Source organism: Melospiza melodia, unplaced genomic scaffold (genome assembly GCF_035770615.1).
Source record: "Melospiza melodia melodia isolate bMelMel2 unplaced genomic scaffold, bMelMel2.pri scaffold_145, whole genome shotgun sequence".
Lineage (NCBI taxonomy): Eukaryota > Metazoa > Chordata > Aves > Passeriformes > Passerellidae > Melospiza > Melospiza melodia.
The window spans coordinates 80,939-102,826 of record NW_026948511.1 but is presented as its reverse complement, the minus strand read 5'-3'; the positions used below and the strand labels follow the sequence as shown (position 1 = coordinate 102,826).

Sequence of the window (21,888 nt, the reverse complement as noted above, 5' to 3'; positions counted from 1 at the left end):
TGCAGTTACTGAAAATTGTCACTTATTTATCATTATTAATTAGTTATTTACCATTATTTAGTTATAATTGTATATAATTTCTATTTATCGTTATTTATAGTTATTTATATTATATATAATGCTGCTCCAGGCGCTGCCGCCGGCCCTCGGTCACGCGCTGGGGACACCAAAAGGGACAAGCAGTTACTGAAAATTGTCACTTATTTATCATTATTAATTAGTTATTTACCATTATTTAGTTATAATTGTATATCATTTTTATTGATCATTATTTATAGTTATTTATATTGTTCATAACTCAGCTAAAGGCGCTGCCGCCGGCCCTCGGTCACACGCTGGGGACACCAAAGGGACAACGATTCCATTAAAACTGTCATTATTTATCATTATTTATTTAGAATTACATATAATTTTATTTACAATTATTTGTATTTATTTAAAGTTATTTATACTATATATAATGCAGCTAAAGGCGCTGCTGCCGGCCCTCGGTCACACGCTGGGGACACCCAGGGGACATTTAGGGACACCTGGGGACACTGAGGGGACACTGAGGGGACTCTGAGGGACACTCAGGGGACACTCAGGGACACTCAGGGGACACTCAGGGACACTCACGGGACACTCAGAGACACTCGGGGACACTCAGGGGACACTCAGGGACACTCAGGGGACATTTAGGGACACTCAGGGGACACTCAGGGACACTCAGGGGACACTTGGGGACACTCGGGGACACTCAGGGGACACTCAGGGGACACTCAGGGACACTCAGAGACACTCGGGGACACTCAGGGGACATTTAGGGACACTCGGGGACACTTAGGGGACACTCGGGGGACATTTAGGGACACTCAGGGGACACTCAGGGACACTCAGAGACACTCGGGGACACTCAGGGGACACTCAGGGACACTCAGGGGACATTTAGGGACACTCAGGGGACACTCAGGGACACTCAGGGGACACTTGGGGACACTCGGGGACACTCAGGGACACTCAGAGACACTCGGGGACACTCAGGGGACATTTAGGGACACTCGGGGACACTTAGGGGACACTCGGGGGACAGGGCAGGGGCTGACTGTGAGTTTTGAGGAGCACATTTTGGTCACAAAAATCAAATTTTTGGCAGTTATTAATTTGGATCTCCCACTGATCTTCGATACCAGCAGTGTCCCCGTGGCACCGACACCGACTGTGACACTCGGGGACACTCAGGGGACAATGGGGACACCCAGGGCTGGTGGCACTCTCACCTGCACGTCCCCCATGAGGACCTTGGCGCGTTTGTTGAGCTCCCTCATGGCCTGGAGGACAGCGAGCTTCACCTGCACGGCCAGCTGCTGCTGCGTGTCCGAGAGGTGACGGCACCTGGGGACATGGGGACATTGGGGACACTGGGGACACTGGGGACATTGGGGACATGGGGACACTGGGGACATTGGGGACATTGGGGACACACTGGGGACATGGGGACATTGGGGACACTGGGGACACTGGGGACATGGGGACACTGGGGACATTGGGGACATTGGGGACACACTGGGGACATGGGGACATTGGGGACACTGGGGACATGGGGACATTGGGGACACTGGGGACATTGGGGACATGGAGTGTGCCCAGCTTCACCTGCACGGCCAGCTGCTGCTGCGTGTCTGACAGGTGACGGGACCTGGGGACATTGGGACACACAGGGGACATTGGGGACATTGGGGACATTGGGGACATGGGGACACTGGGGACATTGGGGACATTGGGGACATTGGGGACACACAGGGGACCTGGGGACATCAGGGAGACACAGGGGACATTGGGGACCTTGGGGACAGTGGGGACACGGGGGACACTGGGGACATTGGGGACACACTGGGGACATTGGGGACATTGGGACACTGGGGACATTGGGGACATGGAGTGTGCCCGCTTCACCTCCACCTGCAGCTGCTGCTGCGTGTCTGAGACACGGCGGGACCTGGGGACACTGGGGACACACTGGGGACACACTGGGGACACTGGGGACATTGGGGACACACAGGGGACAATGGGGACATTGGGGACATTGGGCACAGTGGGGACACTGGGGACAATGGGGATATTGGGGACAGGACCTGGGGACAGGACCTGGGGACATTGGGGACACTCAGGGGACAGGGAGGGGACAGGGAGGGACACACAGGGGACACTCAGGGACAATTGGGGACACTCAGGGACAGGCAGGGACACTGGAGACACTCTGGGGACATTGGGGACAGTCATGGGACACTCAGGGGACACTTAGGGACATGGAGGGGACACTGGGACATTCAGGGGACATTGGGACACTCAGGGGACATGAAAGGGACACTGAGGACACTCAGGGGACACTGGGGACATTCAGGGACACGAAGGGACACCAGAGGATAGGGTGACATGGAGGGGACACTGGGGACATTCACGGACACACAGGGACACGCAGGGGACAGGGAGGGATGCTCAGTGACACCTGGGGACACTCAGGGGACAATCAGGGACACTCAGGGGACACTCTGGGGACAGGGAGGGGACACTTAGGGACACGCAAGGACACACAAGGACACTCAGGGGACAGTGACACACAGGTGACACTCAGGGACACACAGGTGACACACAATGACACACAGGTGACACTCAGGTGACACTCAGGTGACATTTAGGGACACTCAGGACACTGACCAGGCGTGCAGGCGGGCGCTGCAGCGCTGCACCTCGCTGTGTTTGTCAGGGACACACAGTGACACACAGTGACACACAGTGACACTCAGTGACACACAGTGACACACAGGTGACACTCAGGGGACATTTGGGGACACTGACCAGGCGCACAGGCGGGCGCTGCAGCGCTGCACCTCGCCGTGTTTGTCAGGGACACTCAGTGACACACAGTGACACTCAGTGACACACAGTGACACACAGTGACACTCAGTGACACTCAGTGACACACAAATGACACTGTGACACACAGGTGACACTCAGGGGACACTCAGGGGACATTTGGGGACATTTGGGGACACTGACCAGGCGCACAGGCGGGCGCTGCAGCGCTGCACCTCGCTGTGTTTGTCAGGGACACACAGTGACACACAGTGACACACAGTGACACTCAGTGACACACAGGTGACACTCAGTGACACTCAGTGACACACAGTGACACACAGTGACACACAGTGACACTCAGTGACACACAGGTGACACTCAGTGACACACAGTGACACACAGGTGACACTCAGGGGACATTTAGGGACACTCAGGACACTGACCAGGCGTGCAGGCGGGCGCTGCAGCGCTGCACCTCGCTGTGTTTGTCAGGGACACACAGTGACACACAGTGACACACAGTGACACTCAGTGACACACAGTGACACACAGGTGACACTCAGGGGACATTTGGGGACATTTGGGGACACTGACCAGGCGCACAGGCGGGCGCTGCAGCGCTGCACCTCGCCGTGATTGTCAGTGACACACAGTGACACACAGTGACACACAGGTGACACTGTGACACACAGTGACACTCAGTGACACACAGTGACACACAGTGACACACAGTGACACACAGTGACACACAAATGACACTGTGACACACAGGTGACACTCAGGGGACATTTGGGGACATTTGGGGACACTGACCAGGCGCACAGGCGGGCGCTGCAGCGCTGCACCTCGCCGTGATTGTCAGTGACACACAGTGACACACAGTGACACACAGTGACACTCAGTGACACACAGTGACACACAGGTGACACTCAGGGGACATTTGGGGACATTTGGGGACACTGACCAGGCGTGCAGGCGGGCGCTGCAGCGCTGCACCTCGCCGTGTTTCTCCGCCAGGCGCTGCAGCAGCGCCGCCAGCACCGAGCGCTGCTGGAGAACGGCCTCGGCCACGGGCTGGGAGCTGGGGGGGAAATCAGGGGGAAATGGGGAAAAATGAGGGGAAACGTGGGGAAAAATTGGGGGGAAACGTGGGGAAAAATTGGGGGGAAACAGGGAAAAATTGGGGGGAAACGTGGGGAAAAATTGGGGGGAAACGTGGGGAAAAATTGGGGGGAAACGTGGGGAAAAATTGGGGGGAAAGATGGGGACAAATTGGGGGGAAATGTGGGGAAAAATTGGGGGAAACGTGGGGAAAAATTGGGGGGAAACGTGGGGAAAAATTGGGGGGAAACGTGGGGAAAAATTGGGGGGAAACGTGGGGAAAAATTGGGGGGAAACGAGGAAAAATTGGGGGGAAACGTGGGGAAAAATTGGGGGGAAACGTGGGGAAAAATTGGGGGGAAACGTGGGGAAAAATTGGGGGAAACGTGGGGAAAAATTGGGGGAAACGTGGGGAAAAATTGGGGGGAAACGTGGGGAAAAATTGGGGGGAAATGTGGGGAAGAATTGGGGGGAAACGTGGGGACAAATTGGGGGGAAACATGGGGAAAAATTGGGGGGAAACGTGGGGAAAAATTGGGGGGAAACGTGGGGAAAAATTGGGGGGAAACGTGGGGAAAAATTGGGGGAAACGTGGGGAAAAATTGGGGGAAACGTGGGGAAAAATTGGGGGAAACGAGGAAAAATTGGGGGAAACGTGGGGAAAAATTGGGGGAAACGTGGGGAAAAATTGGGGGGAAACGTGGGGAAAAATTGGGGGGAAAGATGGGGACAAATTGGGGGAAACATGGGGAAAAATTGGGGGGAAACGGGGAAAAGTAAGGGGGAAATATGGGGAAAAATTGGGGGGAAACGGCGGAAAACAGAGGAAAAGTAAGAGGAAAAGTATGGTGGGAAAATGGGGGGGAAACGTGGGGAAAACATTGGGGAAAAAAGGGGGGAAATGGGGAAAACATGGGGGAAATGGGGGGAAATGTGGGGGAAATGGGAAAATTGGGGAGGAATGGGGGGTAAATGGGGGGAAAATGGGGAAATTCGAAAAATGGGGAAATATAGGGGGGAAAATGGGGGGAAATGGGGAAAATTAGGGAAAATGGGGAAAAATGGGGGAGAAATGGGGGAAATGGGGAAAAATTGGAAATTGGGGGAAATGGGGGAAATGGGGGAAAATGGGGGAAAACAGAAGAAAAGTATGGGGAAAACATGGGGGAAATGGGGGGAAATTGGGGAAAATGGGGGAGAAATGGGAAAATTTGGGAAAAATTTGGGGAAAATGGGGGGAAATGGGGGGGAAATGGGGGAAATGGGGGAAATATAGGGGGAAAATGGGGGAAATGGGGAAAATTAGGGAAAATGGGGGAAAATGGGGGAAAATGGGGGAAATGGGGAAAAATTGGAAAGATGGGAAAATGGGGGAGAAATGGGGAAAATAGGGGAAAATGGGAAAATTGGGGAAATGGGGAAAATGGGGGGAAATGGGGGAAACGGAGGAAAAGTATGGGGAAAACATGGGGGAAATGGGGGGAAATTTGGGAAAATGGGGAGAAATGGAAAAATTGGGAAAAATTTGGGGAAAATGGGGGGAAATGGGGGGGAAATGGGGAAAATTAGGGAAAATGGGGGAGAAATGGGGAAAATGGGGGAAATGGGGAAAATTGGAAAATTGGGGGAAATGGAGGAAATAGGGGAAACAGAGGAAAAGTATGGGGAAAACATGGGGGAAATGGGGGAAAATTGGGGAAAATGGAGGGAGAAATGTGAAAAATTGGGAAAAATTTGGGGAAAATGGGGGGGAAATGGGGAAAACATGGGGGAAATGGGGGAAATATAGGGGGAAAATGGGGGAAATGGGGGAAAACAGAAGAAAAGTATGGGGAAAATATGGGGGAAAATGGAGAAAAAGTGAGAAAAATATGGGGGAAATGGGGGAAAGCAGGGGAAAATGGGGAAAAATGGGGAGAATGGGGGAAAATGGGGAGAAATGAGGGGAAAGCAGGTGAAAATGGGGGGAAACAGGAAAAACATGGGAGAAATGGGGAGAAATGGGGAGAAACAGAGGAAAAGTATGGGGAGAATGTGGGGAAATAGGAAAACCACGGGAGGGAAAATGGGGAAAAAAGGGGGAGGAAATAGGGGAAATGGGGGGGAAAGGAGGGAAAATGGGGGAAATGGGGAAAATTAGGGAAAATGGGGAAAAATGGGGGAGAAATGGGGGAAATGGGGAAAAATTGGAAAATTGGGGGAAATGGGGGAAATGGGGGAAAATGGGGGAAAACAGAAGAAAAGTATGGGGAAAACATGGGGAAATGGGGGGAAATTGGGGAAAATGGGGGAGAAATGGGAAAATTTGGGAAAAATTTGGGGAAAATGGGGGGAAATGGGGGGAAATGGGGGAAATGGGGGGAAATATAGGGGGAAAATGGGGGAAATGGGGAAAATTAGGGAAAATGGGGGAAAATGGGGGAAAATGGGGGAAATGGGGAAAAATTGGAAAGATGGGAAAATGGGGGAGAAATGGGGGAAAATAGGGGAAAATGGGAAAATTGGGGGAAATGGGGAAAATGGGGGGAAATGGGGGAAACGGAGGAAAAGTATGGGGAAAACATGGGGAAATGGGGGGAAATTTGGGAAAATGGGGGAGAAATGGGAAAAATTGGGAAAAATTTGGGGAAAATGGGGGAAATGGGGGGGAAATGGGGAAAATTAGGGAAAATGGGGGAGAAATGGGGAAAATGGGGGAAATGGGGAAAATTGGAAAATTGGGGGAAATGGAGGAAATAGGGGAAACAGAGGAAAAGTATGGGGAAAACATGGGGGAAATGGGGGAAAATTGGGGAAAATGGAGGGAGAAATGTGAAAAATTGGGAAAAATTTGGGGAAAATGGGGGGAAATGGGGAAAACATGGGGGAAATGGGGGGAAATATAGGGGGAAAATGGGGGAAATGGGGGAAAACAGAAGAAAAGTATGGGAAAATATGGGGGAAAATGGAGAAAAAGTGAGAAAAATATGGGGGAAATGGGGGAAAGCAGGGGAAAATGGGGAAAAATGGGGAGAATGGGGGAAAATGGGGAGAAATGAGGGGAAAGCAGGTGAAAATGGGGGGAAACAGGAAAAACATGGAGAAATGGGGAGAAATGGGGAGAAACAGAGGAAAAGTATGGGGAGAATGTGGGGAAATAGGAAAACCACGGGAGGGAAAATGGGGAAAAAAGGGGGAGGAAATAGGGGAAATGGGGGGGAAAGGAGGGAAAATGGGGGAAATGGGGAGAAATGTGGGGGAAATGGGAAAATTGGGGAGGAATGGGGGTTAAGGGCGGGGAAATGGGAAAATTCGAAAAATGGGGGAAATATGGGGGGAAAATGGGGGGAAATGGGGAAAATTAGGGAAAATGGGGAGAAATGGGGGAAATGGGGGAGAAATGGGGGAAATGGGGAAAATTGGAAAGATGGGAAAATGGGGAGAAATGGGGGAAAATAGGGGAAAATGGGAAAATTGGGGGAAATGGGAAAATGGGGGGAAACGGAGAAAAAGTATGGGGAAAACATGGGGGAAATGGGGGGAAATTGGGGGAGAAATGGGAAAAATTGGGAAAAATTTGGGGAACGTGGGGGGAAATGGGGAAAACATGGGGGAAATGGGGGGAAATTGGGGAAAATGGGGGAGAAATGGGAAAAATTGGGAAAAATTTGGGGGAAATGGGGGGGAAATGGGGAAAACATGGGGGAAATGGGGGAAATTGGGAGAAATGGGGGAAATGGGGAAAATTGGGGGAAATGGGGAAAATGGGGGAAATAGGAAAAAATGGGGCAAAAATGGAGGGAAAATGGAGAGAAAATGGGGGGGAATGGGGGGAAATGGGGAAAAGAAAGCAAGAAATGGGGATAAATTGGGCAAGTGAGGGAAAACACAGGGAGGAAAGGGGGAAATGGGAAAATGGGAGAACAAATTGGGGGAAATGGGGAAAATGGAGAAAACATGGGGGAAATGGGGAAATAGGAAAAAATGGGGGGGAAAATGTGGAGAAATGCAGGAAAATGGGGCAAAATGGAGGGAAACGGGGTAAGTGGGGATGAAAAGGGAAAAATGAGAGAAAAATGGAGAAGAAAACGAGGAAAAAGGGAAGGGAAAAGGGGAAAAGGGGCAGAGGGGAAAGAGGGGGGAAAGAGCAAGAAAAGGGGAAAGGGACAGAAAGGGAGGAAAAGAGAGAGAAAATTAAAAAGGAAAAGAGGGGAAAAGGAAAAAAGGAAGATAAGGGAGAAAGGGAAAAGGGGAGAAATGAAAAACGGGAAAAGGAAAAATAGGAAAAAAAGGAAAAGGAAAAAGGGGAAAGAGTAAAAAGGGAAAATAAAAAGGGAGGAAAGGTGGGAAAAGGAAAAAGGGGGGAAATTAAAAAGGGGGAAAAAGAAAAAGGGGAAAATAAAAATAGGAAAAAAGGGGAAAAGGAAAATGAGAAAGGAAAATGGGAAAGGAAAAATAGGACAAAAGGGGAAAAGGAGGGTAAAAGGAAAAAAAGGGAAAAGGAGGGGAAAATGAAAAAGGGAAAAAAGAAAAAGGGGAAAATGAAAAAATAGGAAGAAAAGGAAAAGGGGAAAAGGGAAAATGTGTGAAATTAAAAAGGGGAAAAAAGAAAAAGGAGAAAAGGAAAAAAAGGAAAAGGGGGAAAAGGGAAAATGGGGGGAAAATAAAAAGGGGGGGAAAGGGAAAATTAGGAAAATAAAAAAGGGGAAAAGGAAAAATGGGAAAATAAAAAGGGAAAATAAAAGGGGAAAAGGAAAAAAAGGAAAAAAGGAAATGGAAAAAGGAAAAAAAAAGGGGAAAGGAAAAATAGGAAAATAAAAAAGGGAGAAAAGGTGGGAAAAGGAAAAAAGGGAAAGGAAAAAAGGAAAAGAAAAAAGGGGGAAAAGGGAAAACAGGGGGAAATTAAAAAGGGGAAAAAGGAAAAAGGGGAAAAGGAACAATAGGAAAAAAGGAAAAGGGAAAAAGGGGAAATGAGAAAATGGGAAAATAAAAAGGGAGAAAAGGAAAAAAAGGGAAAAGGAAAAATGGGAAAATAAAAGGGAGAAAAGGTGAGGAGAAAGAAAAAGGGGAAAAGGAAAAAGGGGGAAAGGAAAAATAGAAAAAAAAGGAAAAGGAAAAGGGAGGAAAGGAAAAATAGGAAGAAAAGGAAAAAGGGGGAAAAGGGAAAATTGGAGAAAATTAAATAGGGAGAAAAGGAAAAAGGAGAAAATGAAAAAAAAAGGAAAAAGGGGAAAAGGGAAAATGGGGAAAATTAAAAAGGGGGAAAAGGAAAAAGGGGAAAAGGGAAAATGGGGAAAAGGAAAAATGGGGAAAGGAGGGGAAAATGAAAAAGGGGAAAAGAAAAAAAAAGAAAAGGAAGAACAGGAAAAAAGGAAAATAAAGAAAATAAAAAAGGGGAAAAGGAAAAAGGGGGAAAAGAGGGGGAAATGAAAAAGGGGGAAGGAAAAATAGAAAAAAAAAAGGAAAAGGAAAAGGGGGGAAAGGAAAAATAGGAAGAAAAGGAAAAAGGGGGAAAAGGGAAAATTGGAGAAAATTAAATAGGGAGAAAAGGAAAAAGGAGAAAAGGAAGAATGAATAAAAGGAAAAGGGGGAAAAGGGAAAATGGGGGGAAATTAAAAAGGGGGAAAAGGAAAAAGGGGAAAAGGAAAAATGGGGAAAAGGAAAAACGGGGAAAGGAGGGGAAAATGAAAAAGGGGAAAAGAAAAAAAAAGAAAAGGAAGAACAGGAAAAAAGGAAAGGAAAAATAGGAAAATAAAGAAATAAAAAAGGGGGAAAGGAAAAAGGGGGAAAAGAGGGGGAAATGAAAAAGGGGGAAAGGAAAAATAGAAAAAAAAAAGGAAAAGGAAAAGGGGGGAAAGGAAAAATAGGAAGAAAAGGAAAAAGGGGGAAAAGGGAAAATGGAGAAAATTAAATAGGGAGAAAGGAAAAGAGGAGAAAAGGAAGAATGAATAAAAGGAAAAGGGGGAAAAGGGAAAATGGGGGGAAATTAAAAAGGGGGAAAAGGAAAAAGGGGAAAAGGAAAAATGGGGAAAAGGAAAAACGGGGAAAGGAGGGAAAATGAAAAAGGGGAAAAGAAAAAAAAGAAAAGGAAGGACAGGAAAAAAGGAAAAGGAAAAATAGGAAAATAAAGAAAATAAAAAAGGGGAAAAGGAAAAAGGGGGAAAAGAGGGGGAAATGAAAAAGGGGGAAAGGAAAAATAGAAAAAAAAAGGAAAAGGAAAAGGGGGGAAAGGAAAAATAGGAAGAAAAGGAAAAAAGGGGAAAAGGGAAAATTGGAGAAAATTAAATAGGGAGAAAAGGAAAAAGGAGAAAAGGAAGAATGAATAAAAGGAAAAGGGGGAAAAGGGAAAATGGGGGGAAATTAAAAAGGGGGAAAAGGAAAAAGGGGAAAAGGAAAAATGGGGAAAAGGAAAAACGGGGAAAGGAGGGGAAAATGAAAAAGGGGAAAAGAAAAAAAGAAAAGGAAGGACAGGAAAAAAGGAAAAGGAAAAATAGGAAAACAAAGAAAATAAAAAAGGGGGAAAGGGAAAATGGGAAAAGAAAAAATGGGAAAATTAAAAAGGGGAAAAGGAAAAATGAGGAAAATTAAAAAGGGGAAAAGGAAAAATGAGGAAAAGGAAAAATGGGAAAAGAAAAAATGAGGAAAATTAAAAAGGGGAAAAGGAAACATGAGGAAAATTAAAAAGGGGAAAAGGAAAAAATGAGGAAAAGGAAAAATGAGGAAAAGGAAAAATGGGAAAAGAAAAATGAGGAAAATTAAAAGGGGAAAAGGAAACATGAGGAAAATTAAAAAGGGGAAAAGGAAAAATGAGGAAAAGGAAAAATGGGAAAAGGAAAAATGAGGAAAATTAAAAAGGGGAAAAGGAAAAACGAGGAAAAGGAAAAATGGGAAAATTAAAAAGGGGAAAAGGGAGGCAGAAAAAGGGAGTAAAAAGGGGGAGAGAAAAGCGAAATGAAGTTGATTAGCTCATTACCCACTAATGGACAAATTAATCCTCATTAGGCCTCATCATCTAATTAGCTCCATGGATTAAGAGGTTTAGTTAATGAGATGTCCCAGGTAACAGATTCTGTCATTAATCCTTAATTACATTAATTACATGAATTACATTAGTTACATTAGATCTTACCCAACAAAAGCGCTTCTTAATTGATCACTATGCCATTAATGATTAAGTAATTAGCTAATTAATAAGGTGATCAAGCTAATTAAAGATGTGCTCAGCTAAGCAATCAAAGCAATTGATTTCCCCAAGTTTCGGCCAATTAAAAACAGCAAAACCATAAGCAGAAATCAATTAAAATTGATTAAAAATTAATTAATTAAAACAATCAGTAATTAAACCAGTCATAGAACCGATAATAAACTCAATAATAAAACCAGCAACGAAATTACTAATTAATTAACAGCAGTAATTAACCTGCAGGCCAACTCCAGGTGTTTCCCAGTAATTAATCAGCCTCATTCATTAAGTAATTACAGTAATTAGCAGTAATGAACATTACTCAGGAGTGCTGTGGGTGCTCCCTCTGGTGGCACTCCCAATTACAGCAATTACAGTAATTAATTAATTAGCAGTAATTAACGTTAATTACACTCACAGGTGCTGTCCGTGTTCCCTCCAGTGGCAATCCCAGTTACAACAATGACAGTAATTAATTAATTAGCGGTAATTACAACTAATTAACGTTACTCACAGGTGCTGTTGGTGTTCCCTGCAGTGGCACTCCCGGCTACAGTAATTAATTAATTAGCAGTAATTAACATTAATTAGACTCACGGGTGCTGTATGTGCTCCCTGTGGTGGCACTCCCGGTTACAATAAATACAATAATTAATTAATTAACAGTAATTAACACTATTCACAGGTGCTGGCGGTACTCCCTGCGGTGGCACTCCCACTTACAGTAATGACAGTAATTCAGTAATGACAGTAATTAACACTCAGTGGCAGCAGCAACGACACTAATTAATTAATTAGCACTAATTAAGGTTAATTAGACTCACGGGTGGTGCCGGTGCTCCCTCCTGTGGCACTCCGGGTTACAGCAATGACAGCAATGACAGTAACCAGCACTAATTAACACTAATTAACACCAATGAACACTCACGGGTGGTGGCGGTGCTCGCTCCTGTGGCACTCCGGGTTACAGCAATGACAGCAATCAGCACTAATTAACACTAATTAACAGTAATTAACACCAATGAACACTCACCGGTGGTGGCGGTGCTCACTCCTGTGGCACTCCGGGTTACAGCAATGACAGCAATGACAGCAATCAGCACTAATTAACGCTAATTAACAGTAATTAACACCAATGAACACTCACGGGTAGTGGCGGTGCTCGCTCCTGTGGCACTCCGGGTTACAGCAATGACAGCAATGACAGCAATCAGCACTAATTAACGCTAATTAACAGTAATTAACACCAATGAACACTCACGGGTAGTGGCGGTGCTCGCTCCTGTGGCACTCCGGGTTACAGCAAAGACAGCAATCAGCACTAATTAACACTAATTAACAGTAATTAACACCAATGAACACTCACCGGTGGTGGCGGTGCTCGCTCCTGTGGCACTCCGGGTTACAGCAATGACAGCAATCAGCACTAATTAACGCTAATTAGCAGTAATTAACAGTAATTAACACTCACGGGTGGTGGCGGTGCTCGCTCCTGTGGCACTCCGGGTTACAGCAAAGACAGCAATCAGCACTAATTAACGCTAATTAGCAGTAATTAACAGTAATTAACACTCACGGGTGGTGGCGGTGCTCGCTCCTGTGGCACTCCGGGTTACAGCAAAGACAGCAATCAGCACTAATTAACGCTAATTAGCAGTAATTAACAGTAATTAACACTCACGGGTGGTGGCGGTGCTCCGTCCTGTGGCACTCCGGGTTACAGCAAAGACAGCAATCAGCACTAATTAACGCTAATTAGCAGTAATTAACAGTAATTAACACTCACGGGTGGTGGCGGTGCTCCGTCCTGTGGCACTCCGGGTTACAGCAAAGACAGCAATCAGCACTAATTAACGCTAATTAGCAGTAATTAACACCAATGAACACTCACGGGTGGTGGCGGTGCTCGCTCCTGTGGCACTCCCCGCAGGTCAGGCTCTCGCAGGAGCTGCAGAACAGCGACAGCGGCTCCCGGGGGTGCGAGCGGCACCAGGCCGGCAACGGGGCCGGAGCAGCGCGGTCAGCGCGGTCAGCGGGGTCATTGGGATCATTGGGATCATTGGGATCAATGGGATCATTGGGATCAGCGGGATCAGTGGGATCATTGGGATCATCGGGAACGGATGGAGAGCCTGGGGAGAGAGGGAATGGGAGAATTGGCATGGGAGAAACTGGAACAGGAATGGGTAAATTGTACTGGAAGCAAAAATGGCAACAGAAACAGGAATGGGGGAATGGGGAAAACTGGGAATAGGATCAAGGGAATTCCCATTCTCATTCCCCCATTCCCATTCCCCCATTCTCATTCCCATTCCCCCATTCCCATTCCCCCATTCCCATTCCCCCATTCTCATTCCCATTCCCCCATTCCCCCATTCCCATTCCCCCATTCCCATTCCCCCATTCCCATTCCCCCATTCCCATTCCCCCATTCCCATTCCCCCATTCCCATTCTCATTCCCCCATTCCCCATTCCCATCCCCCCATTCCCCCATTCCCATTCCCCATTCCCATTCCACCATTACCATTCCCCCATTCCCATTCCCATTCCCCCATTCCCATTCCCATCCCCCCATTCCCCCATTCCCATTCCCCATTCCCATTCCACCATTCCCATTCCCATTCCCCCATTCCCATTCCCACTCCCACTCCCATTCCCCCATTCCCATTCCCATATTCCCTCATTCCCCCACTCCCATTCCCATTCCCCATTCCCATTCCCCCATTCCCATTCCCATATTCCCAATCCCATTTCCCCATTCCCTCATTCCCATTCCCACATTCCCTCATTCCCATTCTCCCATTCCCATTCCCCCATTCCCATTCCAATTCCCATATTCCCAATCCCATTCCTCTGTTCCCATGTTCCTGTTCCCATTCCCATTCCCAATTTCCCCCATTCCCATTCCCCCATCTCCATTCCCATTTTCCCATCTCCATTCCCATTCCCTTGTTCCCATGTTCCCATTCCAAATACCATTTCCCTGTTCCCATTCCCATTCTCCCATTACCCCATTCCCATTTCCCATTTCCCTATTCCCCCATTCCCATTTCCCATTTCCCTATTCCCCATTTCCCCATTGCCACGTTCCTGTTCCCAGTTTCCCCCATTCCCCCATTCCATGTTCCCAGTTCCCCTCATTTCCTTTCCCAGTTTCCCCATTCCAATTCCCATTTTCCCAATCCCATTGCCTTTGTTCCCATGTTCCCATTCCCATTCTCCCACACTCCCATTCCCATTTCCATCCCTCATTCTGAGTTTTCCCCATTCCCCCGTTCCCAATTTCCCAGTTTCCCCCATTCCCATTCCCCCATTCCCATTTTCCCATTCCAGTTCCCATTTTCCTAATCCCATTCCCATATTCCCATTCCCGCATATCCAATTACCGAGTTTTCCCCATTCCAATTGGGAATGGGGGAGTGGGGATGGGGGAATGGGAGTGGGAATGGGGGAATGGGGGAATGAGAATGGGGGAATGGGGGAATAGGGGAATGGGAGTGGGGAAATGGGAATGGGGGAATAGGAATGGGGAATGGGGGAATGGGAATGGGGGAACGGGAATGGGGGAATGGGAATGGGGGAATGGGAATGGGGGAATGGGAATGGGGGAATGGGAATGGGAATGGGGGAATGGGAATGGGGGAATGGGAATGGGGGAATGGGAATGGTGGAATGGGAATGGTGGAATGGGAATGGGGAATGGGAATGGGGAATGGGGGAATGGGAATGGGGAATGGGAATGGGAGTGGGGGAATGAGGGAATATGGGAATGGGAATGGGGGAATGGGAGTGGGAATGGGAATGGGGGAATGGGAATGGTGGAATGGGGGAATGGGAATGGGGGAATGGGAATGGGAATGGGGAATGGGGGAATGGGAATGGGGGAATGGGAATGGGGGAATGGGGGAATGGGGGAATGGGAATGGGGGAATGGGAATGGGGGAATGGGAATGGGGGAATGGGAATGGGGGAATGGGGAATGGGGGAATGGGAATGGGGGAATGGGGAATGGGGGAATGGGAATGGGGGAATGGGGAATGGGGGAATGGGAATGGGGGAATGGGAATGGGGGAATGGGGGAATGGGAATGGGGGAACGGGAATGGGGAATGGGGGAATGGGAATGGGGGAATGGGAATGGGGGAACGGGAATGGGGGAATGGGAATGGGGGAATGGGGAATGGGGGAATGGGAATGGGGGAATGGGAATGGGGGAATGGGAATGGGGGAATGGGGGAATGGGAATGGGGGAATGGGAATGGGGGAATGAGAATGGGGAATGGGGGAATGGGAATGGGGGAACGGGAATGGAGGAATGGGAATATGGGAATGGGGGAATGGGAATGGGGGAATGGGGGAATGGGGGAATGGGAATGGGAATGGGGGAATGGGGGAATGGGAATGGGAATGGGGGAATGGGAATGGGGAATGGGGGAATGGGAATGGGGGAATGGGAATGGGGGAATGGGAATGGGGGAATGGGAATGGGGGAATGGGAATGGGGAATGGGAATGGGGGAATGGGAATGGGAATGGGGAATGGGGGAATGGGAATGGGGAATGGGAATGGGGGAATGGGAATGGGAATGGGAATGGGGGAATGGGAATGGGGAATGGGAATGGGGGAATGGGAATGGGGAATGGCGGAATGGGAATGGGGGAATGGGAATGGGAATGGGCGAATGGGAATGGGGGAATGGAAATGGGGATGGGGGAATGGAAATGGGAATGGGGGAATGGGAATGGGGAATGGGAATGGGAATGGGGGAATGGGGAATGGGGGAATGGGGAATGGGAATGGGGGAATGGGGGAATGGGGAATGGGGGAATGGGAATGGGGAATTGGGGAATGGGAATGGGGGAATGGTAATGGGGGAATGGGAATGGGATTGGTCTGGCACCAGGAATGGCACCAAGATGGATCCCTTGACAGGGTCAGCACCTTGTAACAAGGGGTGACACAGTGACACAGGGAGGTGACACAGTGACACAGGGAGGTGACAATGAGTGACACTCACCCAGGGGCTGCACTCGGTGCTCCCGGGTGTACCTGACCCTCAGGTGAGCCCCCACGCAGGTGGCACACAGCGGCTCCGAGCACTCCAGGCAGAAGCTGGTGGCGCTGGCATTGTCCTCGCAGCTGGTGCAGCTCTGGGGACACAGGACAGCTCATTAACCACCAGGGTTAATTAGCGCTAATTAGTGTTAATTAGGGTTAACAAGGCCGTACCTGGCTGCCGGCGCTGGGCTGCAGGAACAGGTTGTCCATGATGTCACCCAGGGGACACTGCTGGTGGCACACGGGGCACTCGAACGCTGAGGGGACACGCAAGGGACACAGAGGGGACACACAGGGACAGACAGGGACAGACAGGGACACAGAGGGGACACACAGGGACACACAGTGACAGACAGGGACACACAGGGGACACACAGGGACACACAGTGACACAGAGGGGACAGACAGGGACAGACAGGGACACACAGGGACAGACAGGGACACAGAGGGGACACAGAGGGGACACACACAGGGGACACACAGGGACACACACAGGGGACACACAGGGACAGACAGGGGACACACAGGGACACAGAGGGGACACACAGGGACACACAGGGACACACAGGGACACACACAGGGGACACACAGGGACAGACAGGGGACACACAGGGACACACAGGGACACACACAGAGCACACACAGGGACACACAGGGACACACAGGGACACACACAGGGACACACAGGGACACACAGGGACACACAGGGACACACACAGGGGACACACAGGGACAGACAGGGGACACACAGGGACACACAGGGACACACACAGAGCACACACAGGGACACACAGGGACACACAGGGACACACACAGAGCACACACAGAGGACACACAGGGACACACACAGAGGACACACAGGGACACACAGGGACACACACAGGGACACACACAGGGACACACAGAGCACACACAGAGGACACACAGGGACACACACAGGGACACACACAGGGACACACACAGGGACACACACAGAGGGACACACAGGGACACACACAGGGACACACACAGAGGACACACAGGGACACACAGGGACACACAGGGACACACACAGGGACACACACAGGGACACACACAGGGACACACACAGGGACACACACAGGGACACACAGAGCACACACAGAGGACACACAGGGACACACACAGGGACACACACAGGGACACACACAGGGACACACAGGGACACACACAGGGACACACAGGGACACACAGGGACACACAGGGACACACACAGGGACACACAGGGACACACACAGGGACACACAGGGACACAGAGGGGACACACACAGGGACACACAGGGACACACACAGGGACACACACAGGGACACACAGGGACACACACAGGGACACACAGGGACACACAGGGACACACACAGAGGACACACAGGGACACACACAGGGACACACAGGGACACAGAGGGGACACACACAGAGGACACACAGGGACACACAGGGACACACACAGGGACACACAGGGACACACAGGGGACACACAGGGACACACACAGAGGACACACAGGGACACACAGGGACACACAGGGACACACAGGGACACACACAGAGCACACACAGTGACACACACAGAGGACACACGGGGACACACAGGGACACACACAGGGACACAGAGGGGACACACACAGGGACACACAGGGACACACACAGGGACACACACAGGGGACACACAGGGACACACAGGGACACACAGGGACACACACAGAGGGGACACACACAGGGACACACAGGGACACACAGGGACAGAGTTATTCCATGGTGTCCTTGTCACCTCCCTTGTCACCTCCACTGCCACCAGGGCCACCAATGTCACTTCAGGGAGGGCCAGGGGACAGCGGTGTGCCCAGGGAGGGACCAGTGCAATCTCCCAGTAGCTCCCAGTATCCCCCAGTGCTCCCGTAATTCCCAGTATCTCCCAGTAAGCCCCAGTACTCCCATTGTTCCCAGTGCTCCCAGTAACCCCCAGTGTTCCCAGTAACCCCCAGTGCTCCCAGTAACTCCCAGTGTTCCCAGTAACCCCCAGCGCTCCCAGTATCTCCCAGTAACCCCCAGTGCTCCCAGTAACCTCCAGTGCTCCCAGTGCTCCCAGTAATCCCCAGTACTCCCAGTATCTCCCAGTGCTCCCAGTAACCCCCAGTGCTCCCAGTATCTCCCAGTGCTCCCAGTAACCCCCAGTGCTCCCAGTAACCTCCAGTGCTCCCAGTATCTCCCAGTGCTCCCAGTAACCCCCAGTATCTCCCAGTAATCCCCAGTGCTCCCAGTATCTCCCAGTGCTCCCAGTATCTCCCAGTAATCCCCAGTGCTCCCAGTATCTCCCAGTAACCTCCAGTGCTCCCAGTATCTCCCAGTAATCCCCAGTGCTCCCAGTAACCTCCAGTGCTCCCAGTATCTCCCAGTAATCCCCAGTGCTCCCAGCATCTCCCAGTAATCCCCAGTGCTCCCAGTATCTCCCAGTAACCTCCAGTGCTCCCAGTATCTCCCAGTAATCCCCAGTACTCCCAGTATCTCCCAGTGCTCCCAGTAACCCCCAGTATCTCCCAGTAATCCCCAGTGCTCCCAGTATCTCCCAGTAGCTCCCAGTAATCCCCACTACTCCCAGTAATCCCCAGTATTCCCAGTATCTCTGAGTATCTCCCAGTAACCCCCAGGCTCTCCCAGTAATCCCCAGTGCTCCCAGTATCTCCCAGTAATCCCCAGTACTCCCAGTATCTCCCAGTAATCCCCAGTATCTCCCAGTAATCCCCAGTACTCCCGGTATCTCCCAGTAATCCCCAGTACTCCCAGTAATCCCCAGTATCTCCCAGTAATCCCCAGTATCTCCCAGTAATCCCCAGTACTCCCAGTAATCCCCAGTATTCCCAGTATCTCTGAGTATCTCCCAGTGCTCCCAGTAACCCCCAGGCTCTCCCAGTAAGCCCCTGAGCATTCCCAGTAACCTCCAGTGCTCCCAGTCTCTCCCAGTGTTCCCAGTAAGCCCCTGAGCATCCCCCAGTATCCACAGTGCTCCCAGTATCTCCCAGTATCCCCATTAACCCCCACTAACCCCCAGTGTTCCCAGTCTCTCCCAGTACCCCCGGAATCTCCCAGTGACTCCCAGCATCTCCCACTGGCTCCCAGTATCTCCCAGTGTTCCCAGTAACTCCCAGTGCTCCCAGTAACCCTCGGTATCTCCCAGTATTCCCCAGTAAACCCCAGTGCTCCCAGTATCTCCTGCTACCTCCCAGTATCTCCCAGTGTTCCCAGGCTCTCCCAGTAACCCCCAGTATCTCCCAGTGTTCCCAGTATCCCCCAGTAAACCCCAGTATCTCTCAGTGTCTCCCAGTGTTCCCAGTGACCCCCCAATACCCCCCAATATATCCCAGTGTTCCCAGTATCTCCCAGTAACCCCCACTGCTCCCACTGTTCCCAGTAACCCTCAGTGTTCCCAGTATCTCCCAGTGCTCCCAGTGGCTCCCAGTATCTCCCATTGGCTCCCAGTATCTCCCAGTGGCTCCCAGTATCTCCCAGTGTTCCCAGTATCCCCCAGTGCTCCCAGTATCCCCCAGTGCTCCCAGTATCCCCATTAACCTCCAGTATCCCCTCACCGTTCTTGTCCCCGTGCTCGCTGCCGATGCAGCCCCGGCACACGGAGTGCAGGCACGGCAGCAGCCTCGGTTTCCGCTGCGGGCTCAGCCGCTGCCTGCAGGCCCCGCAGAGCTCCAGCAGCCCCAGCGGCTCGGGCAGCTCCGCTCCGCTGGCCCCGGGGCCGCTCCCGAGCGCCGCCGCCACCTCAGGCGCCGCCATGGCGGCCGCGTCCCCCTCACGATGGGCACGGAGTGCTGCTCCCGCCCCCGCGCCGCCCCGCGGCCAATCAGCGCCCTCGGTGCCTGATTGACGCCGTGGAGAACCAATGGAAGGGCGGGAGGGCGGGGATTAGTGGGGATTGACAGCGCGCGGGAGCAATGGGAGAGGAGAAGGCGGGAAGGAGAGGGCGGGAGGAGGTCTCCGGCGCGTGGAGGCGAACGGGCCAATCAGCGCGCAGAGCGGGAGGAGCTGAGCCAATCAGCGGGCGTAGATCCCTGGGGAAGGCGGGGGCTTCTTGGACTGAGCGGCCAATCGGCATCAGCGCGCGACGAGGAGGCGGGGCCGATGAAGTGATGGACAGCTGGACGAACCAATGGGGAGCAGAAATGGGGAAAGACTGGGAATACTGGGAGAGACTGGGGGTTACTGGGAGCACTGGGAGTTGCTGGGGGTTACTGGGAGCACTGGGAGTTGCTGGGGGTTACTGGGAGCACTGGGGTTACTGGGAGCACTTCAGGATGTCCCAGAGCTCCCAGTGCTCCCAGTAACCCCCAGTGCTCCCAGTGTTCCCAGCATCCCCCAGTCTCTCCCAGTGCTCCCAGTAACCCCGAGTGTTCCCAGTAACCCTCGGTACTGCCAGTATCTCCCAGTAATCCCAGTAAGCCCCAGTACTCCCAGGTAATCCCAGTAAGCCCCAGTGTCTCTCAGTGTTCCCAGTCCCTCCCAGTGTTCCCAGTAAGTCCCAGTGGCTCCCAGTAGCTCTCAATGCTCCCAGTTCTCCCAGTAACCCCGAGTGTTCCCAGTGACCCCCAGTACTCCCAGTAACACCATGTAATCCCAGTAACACCAGGTAATCCCAGTAACCCCCAGTCCCTCCCAGTGTTCCCAGTCACTCCCAGTATCTCCCAGTGCTCCCAGGATTCCCAGTAACTCCCAGTTACTCCCAATTGCTGGGAGTTACTGGGAACTACTGGGACTACTGGGGATCACTGGGGGTTACTGGGAGCACTGGGAGATACTGGGACAGAGCTGAGCAAGTGACACAGTCTAGGTGACACCACACAGGTGACACAGCCCAGGTGACACACCACAGGTGACACAGCACAGGTGACACAGCCCAGGTGACACAGCACAGGTGACACAGCACAGGTGACAGCACAGGTGACACAGCCCAGGTGACACAGCACAGGTGACACAGCCCAGGTGACACAGCACAGGTGACAGCACAGGTGACACAGCACAGGTGACACCCCACAGGTGACAGCACAGGTGACACGCCACAGGTGACACAGCAGAGGTGACACAGCACAGGTGACACCCCACAGGTGACACACCACAGGTGACACAGCCCAGGTGACACAGCCCAGGTGACACAGCACAGGTGACACCCCACAGGTGACACAGCAGAGGTGACACAGCACAGGTGACACAGCACAGGTGACACAGCACAGGTGACACCACACAGGTGACACAGCCCAGGTGACAGCGCACAGGTGACACAGCCCAGGTGACACAGCACAGGTGACACCTCACAGGTGACACCCCAGAGGTGACACAGCACAGGTGACACAGCACAGGTGACACCACAGGTGACACCCCACAGGTGACACCCCACAGGTGACACCCCACAGGTGACACAGCCCAGGTGACACAGCCCAGGTGACACACCACAGGTGACAGCACAGGTGACAGAGCCCAGGTGACAGAGCCCAGGTGACACAGCACAGGTGACACAGCACAGGTGACAGCACAGGTGACACAGCACAGGTGACACAGCCCAGGTGACACCTCACAGGTGACACAGCCCAGGTGACACAGCCCAGGTGACACAGCCCAGGTGACACAGCACAGGTGACACAGCACAGGTGACACAGCACAGGTGACAGCACAGGTGACACCACACAGGTGACACAGCCCAGGTGACACAGCACAG

General features: G+C 51.1%; 1 protein-coding gene across 1 annotated transcript in view; it reads right to left on the bottom strand.

The window, feature by feature from the left end:
* TRIM28 (tripartite motif containing 28) overlaps positions 1-19,956 on the bottom strand; it is a 42,865-nt gene extending 22,909 nt beyond the window's left edge. The window contains exons 1-7 of the mRNA XM_063182039.1: positions 19,757-19,956; positions 16,331-16,416; positions 16,119-16,251; positions 12,993-13,233; positions 3,803-3,919; positions 1,260-1,374; positions 119-157 (exon numbers count right to left, since the gene is read on the bottom strand). Of these exons, the coding sequence (XP_063038109.1) occupies positions 119-157; positions 1,260-1,374; positions 3,803-3,919; positions 12,993-13,233; positions 16,119-16,251; positions 16,331-16,416; positions 19,757-19,955 (930 nt within the window). The 5' untranslated portion in view covers position 19,956. The remainder of the gene's footprint in view (positions 1-118; positions 158-1,259; positions 1,375-3,802; positions 3,920-12,992; positions 13,234-16,118; positions 16,252-16,330; positions 16,417-19,756) is intronic.
* Between the last annotated feature and the right edge of the window lie 1,932 nt (positions 19,957-21,888).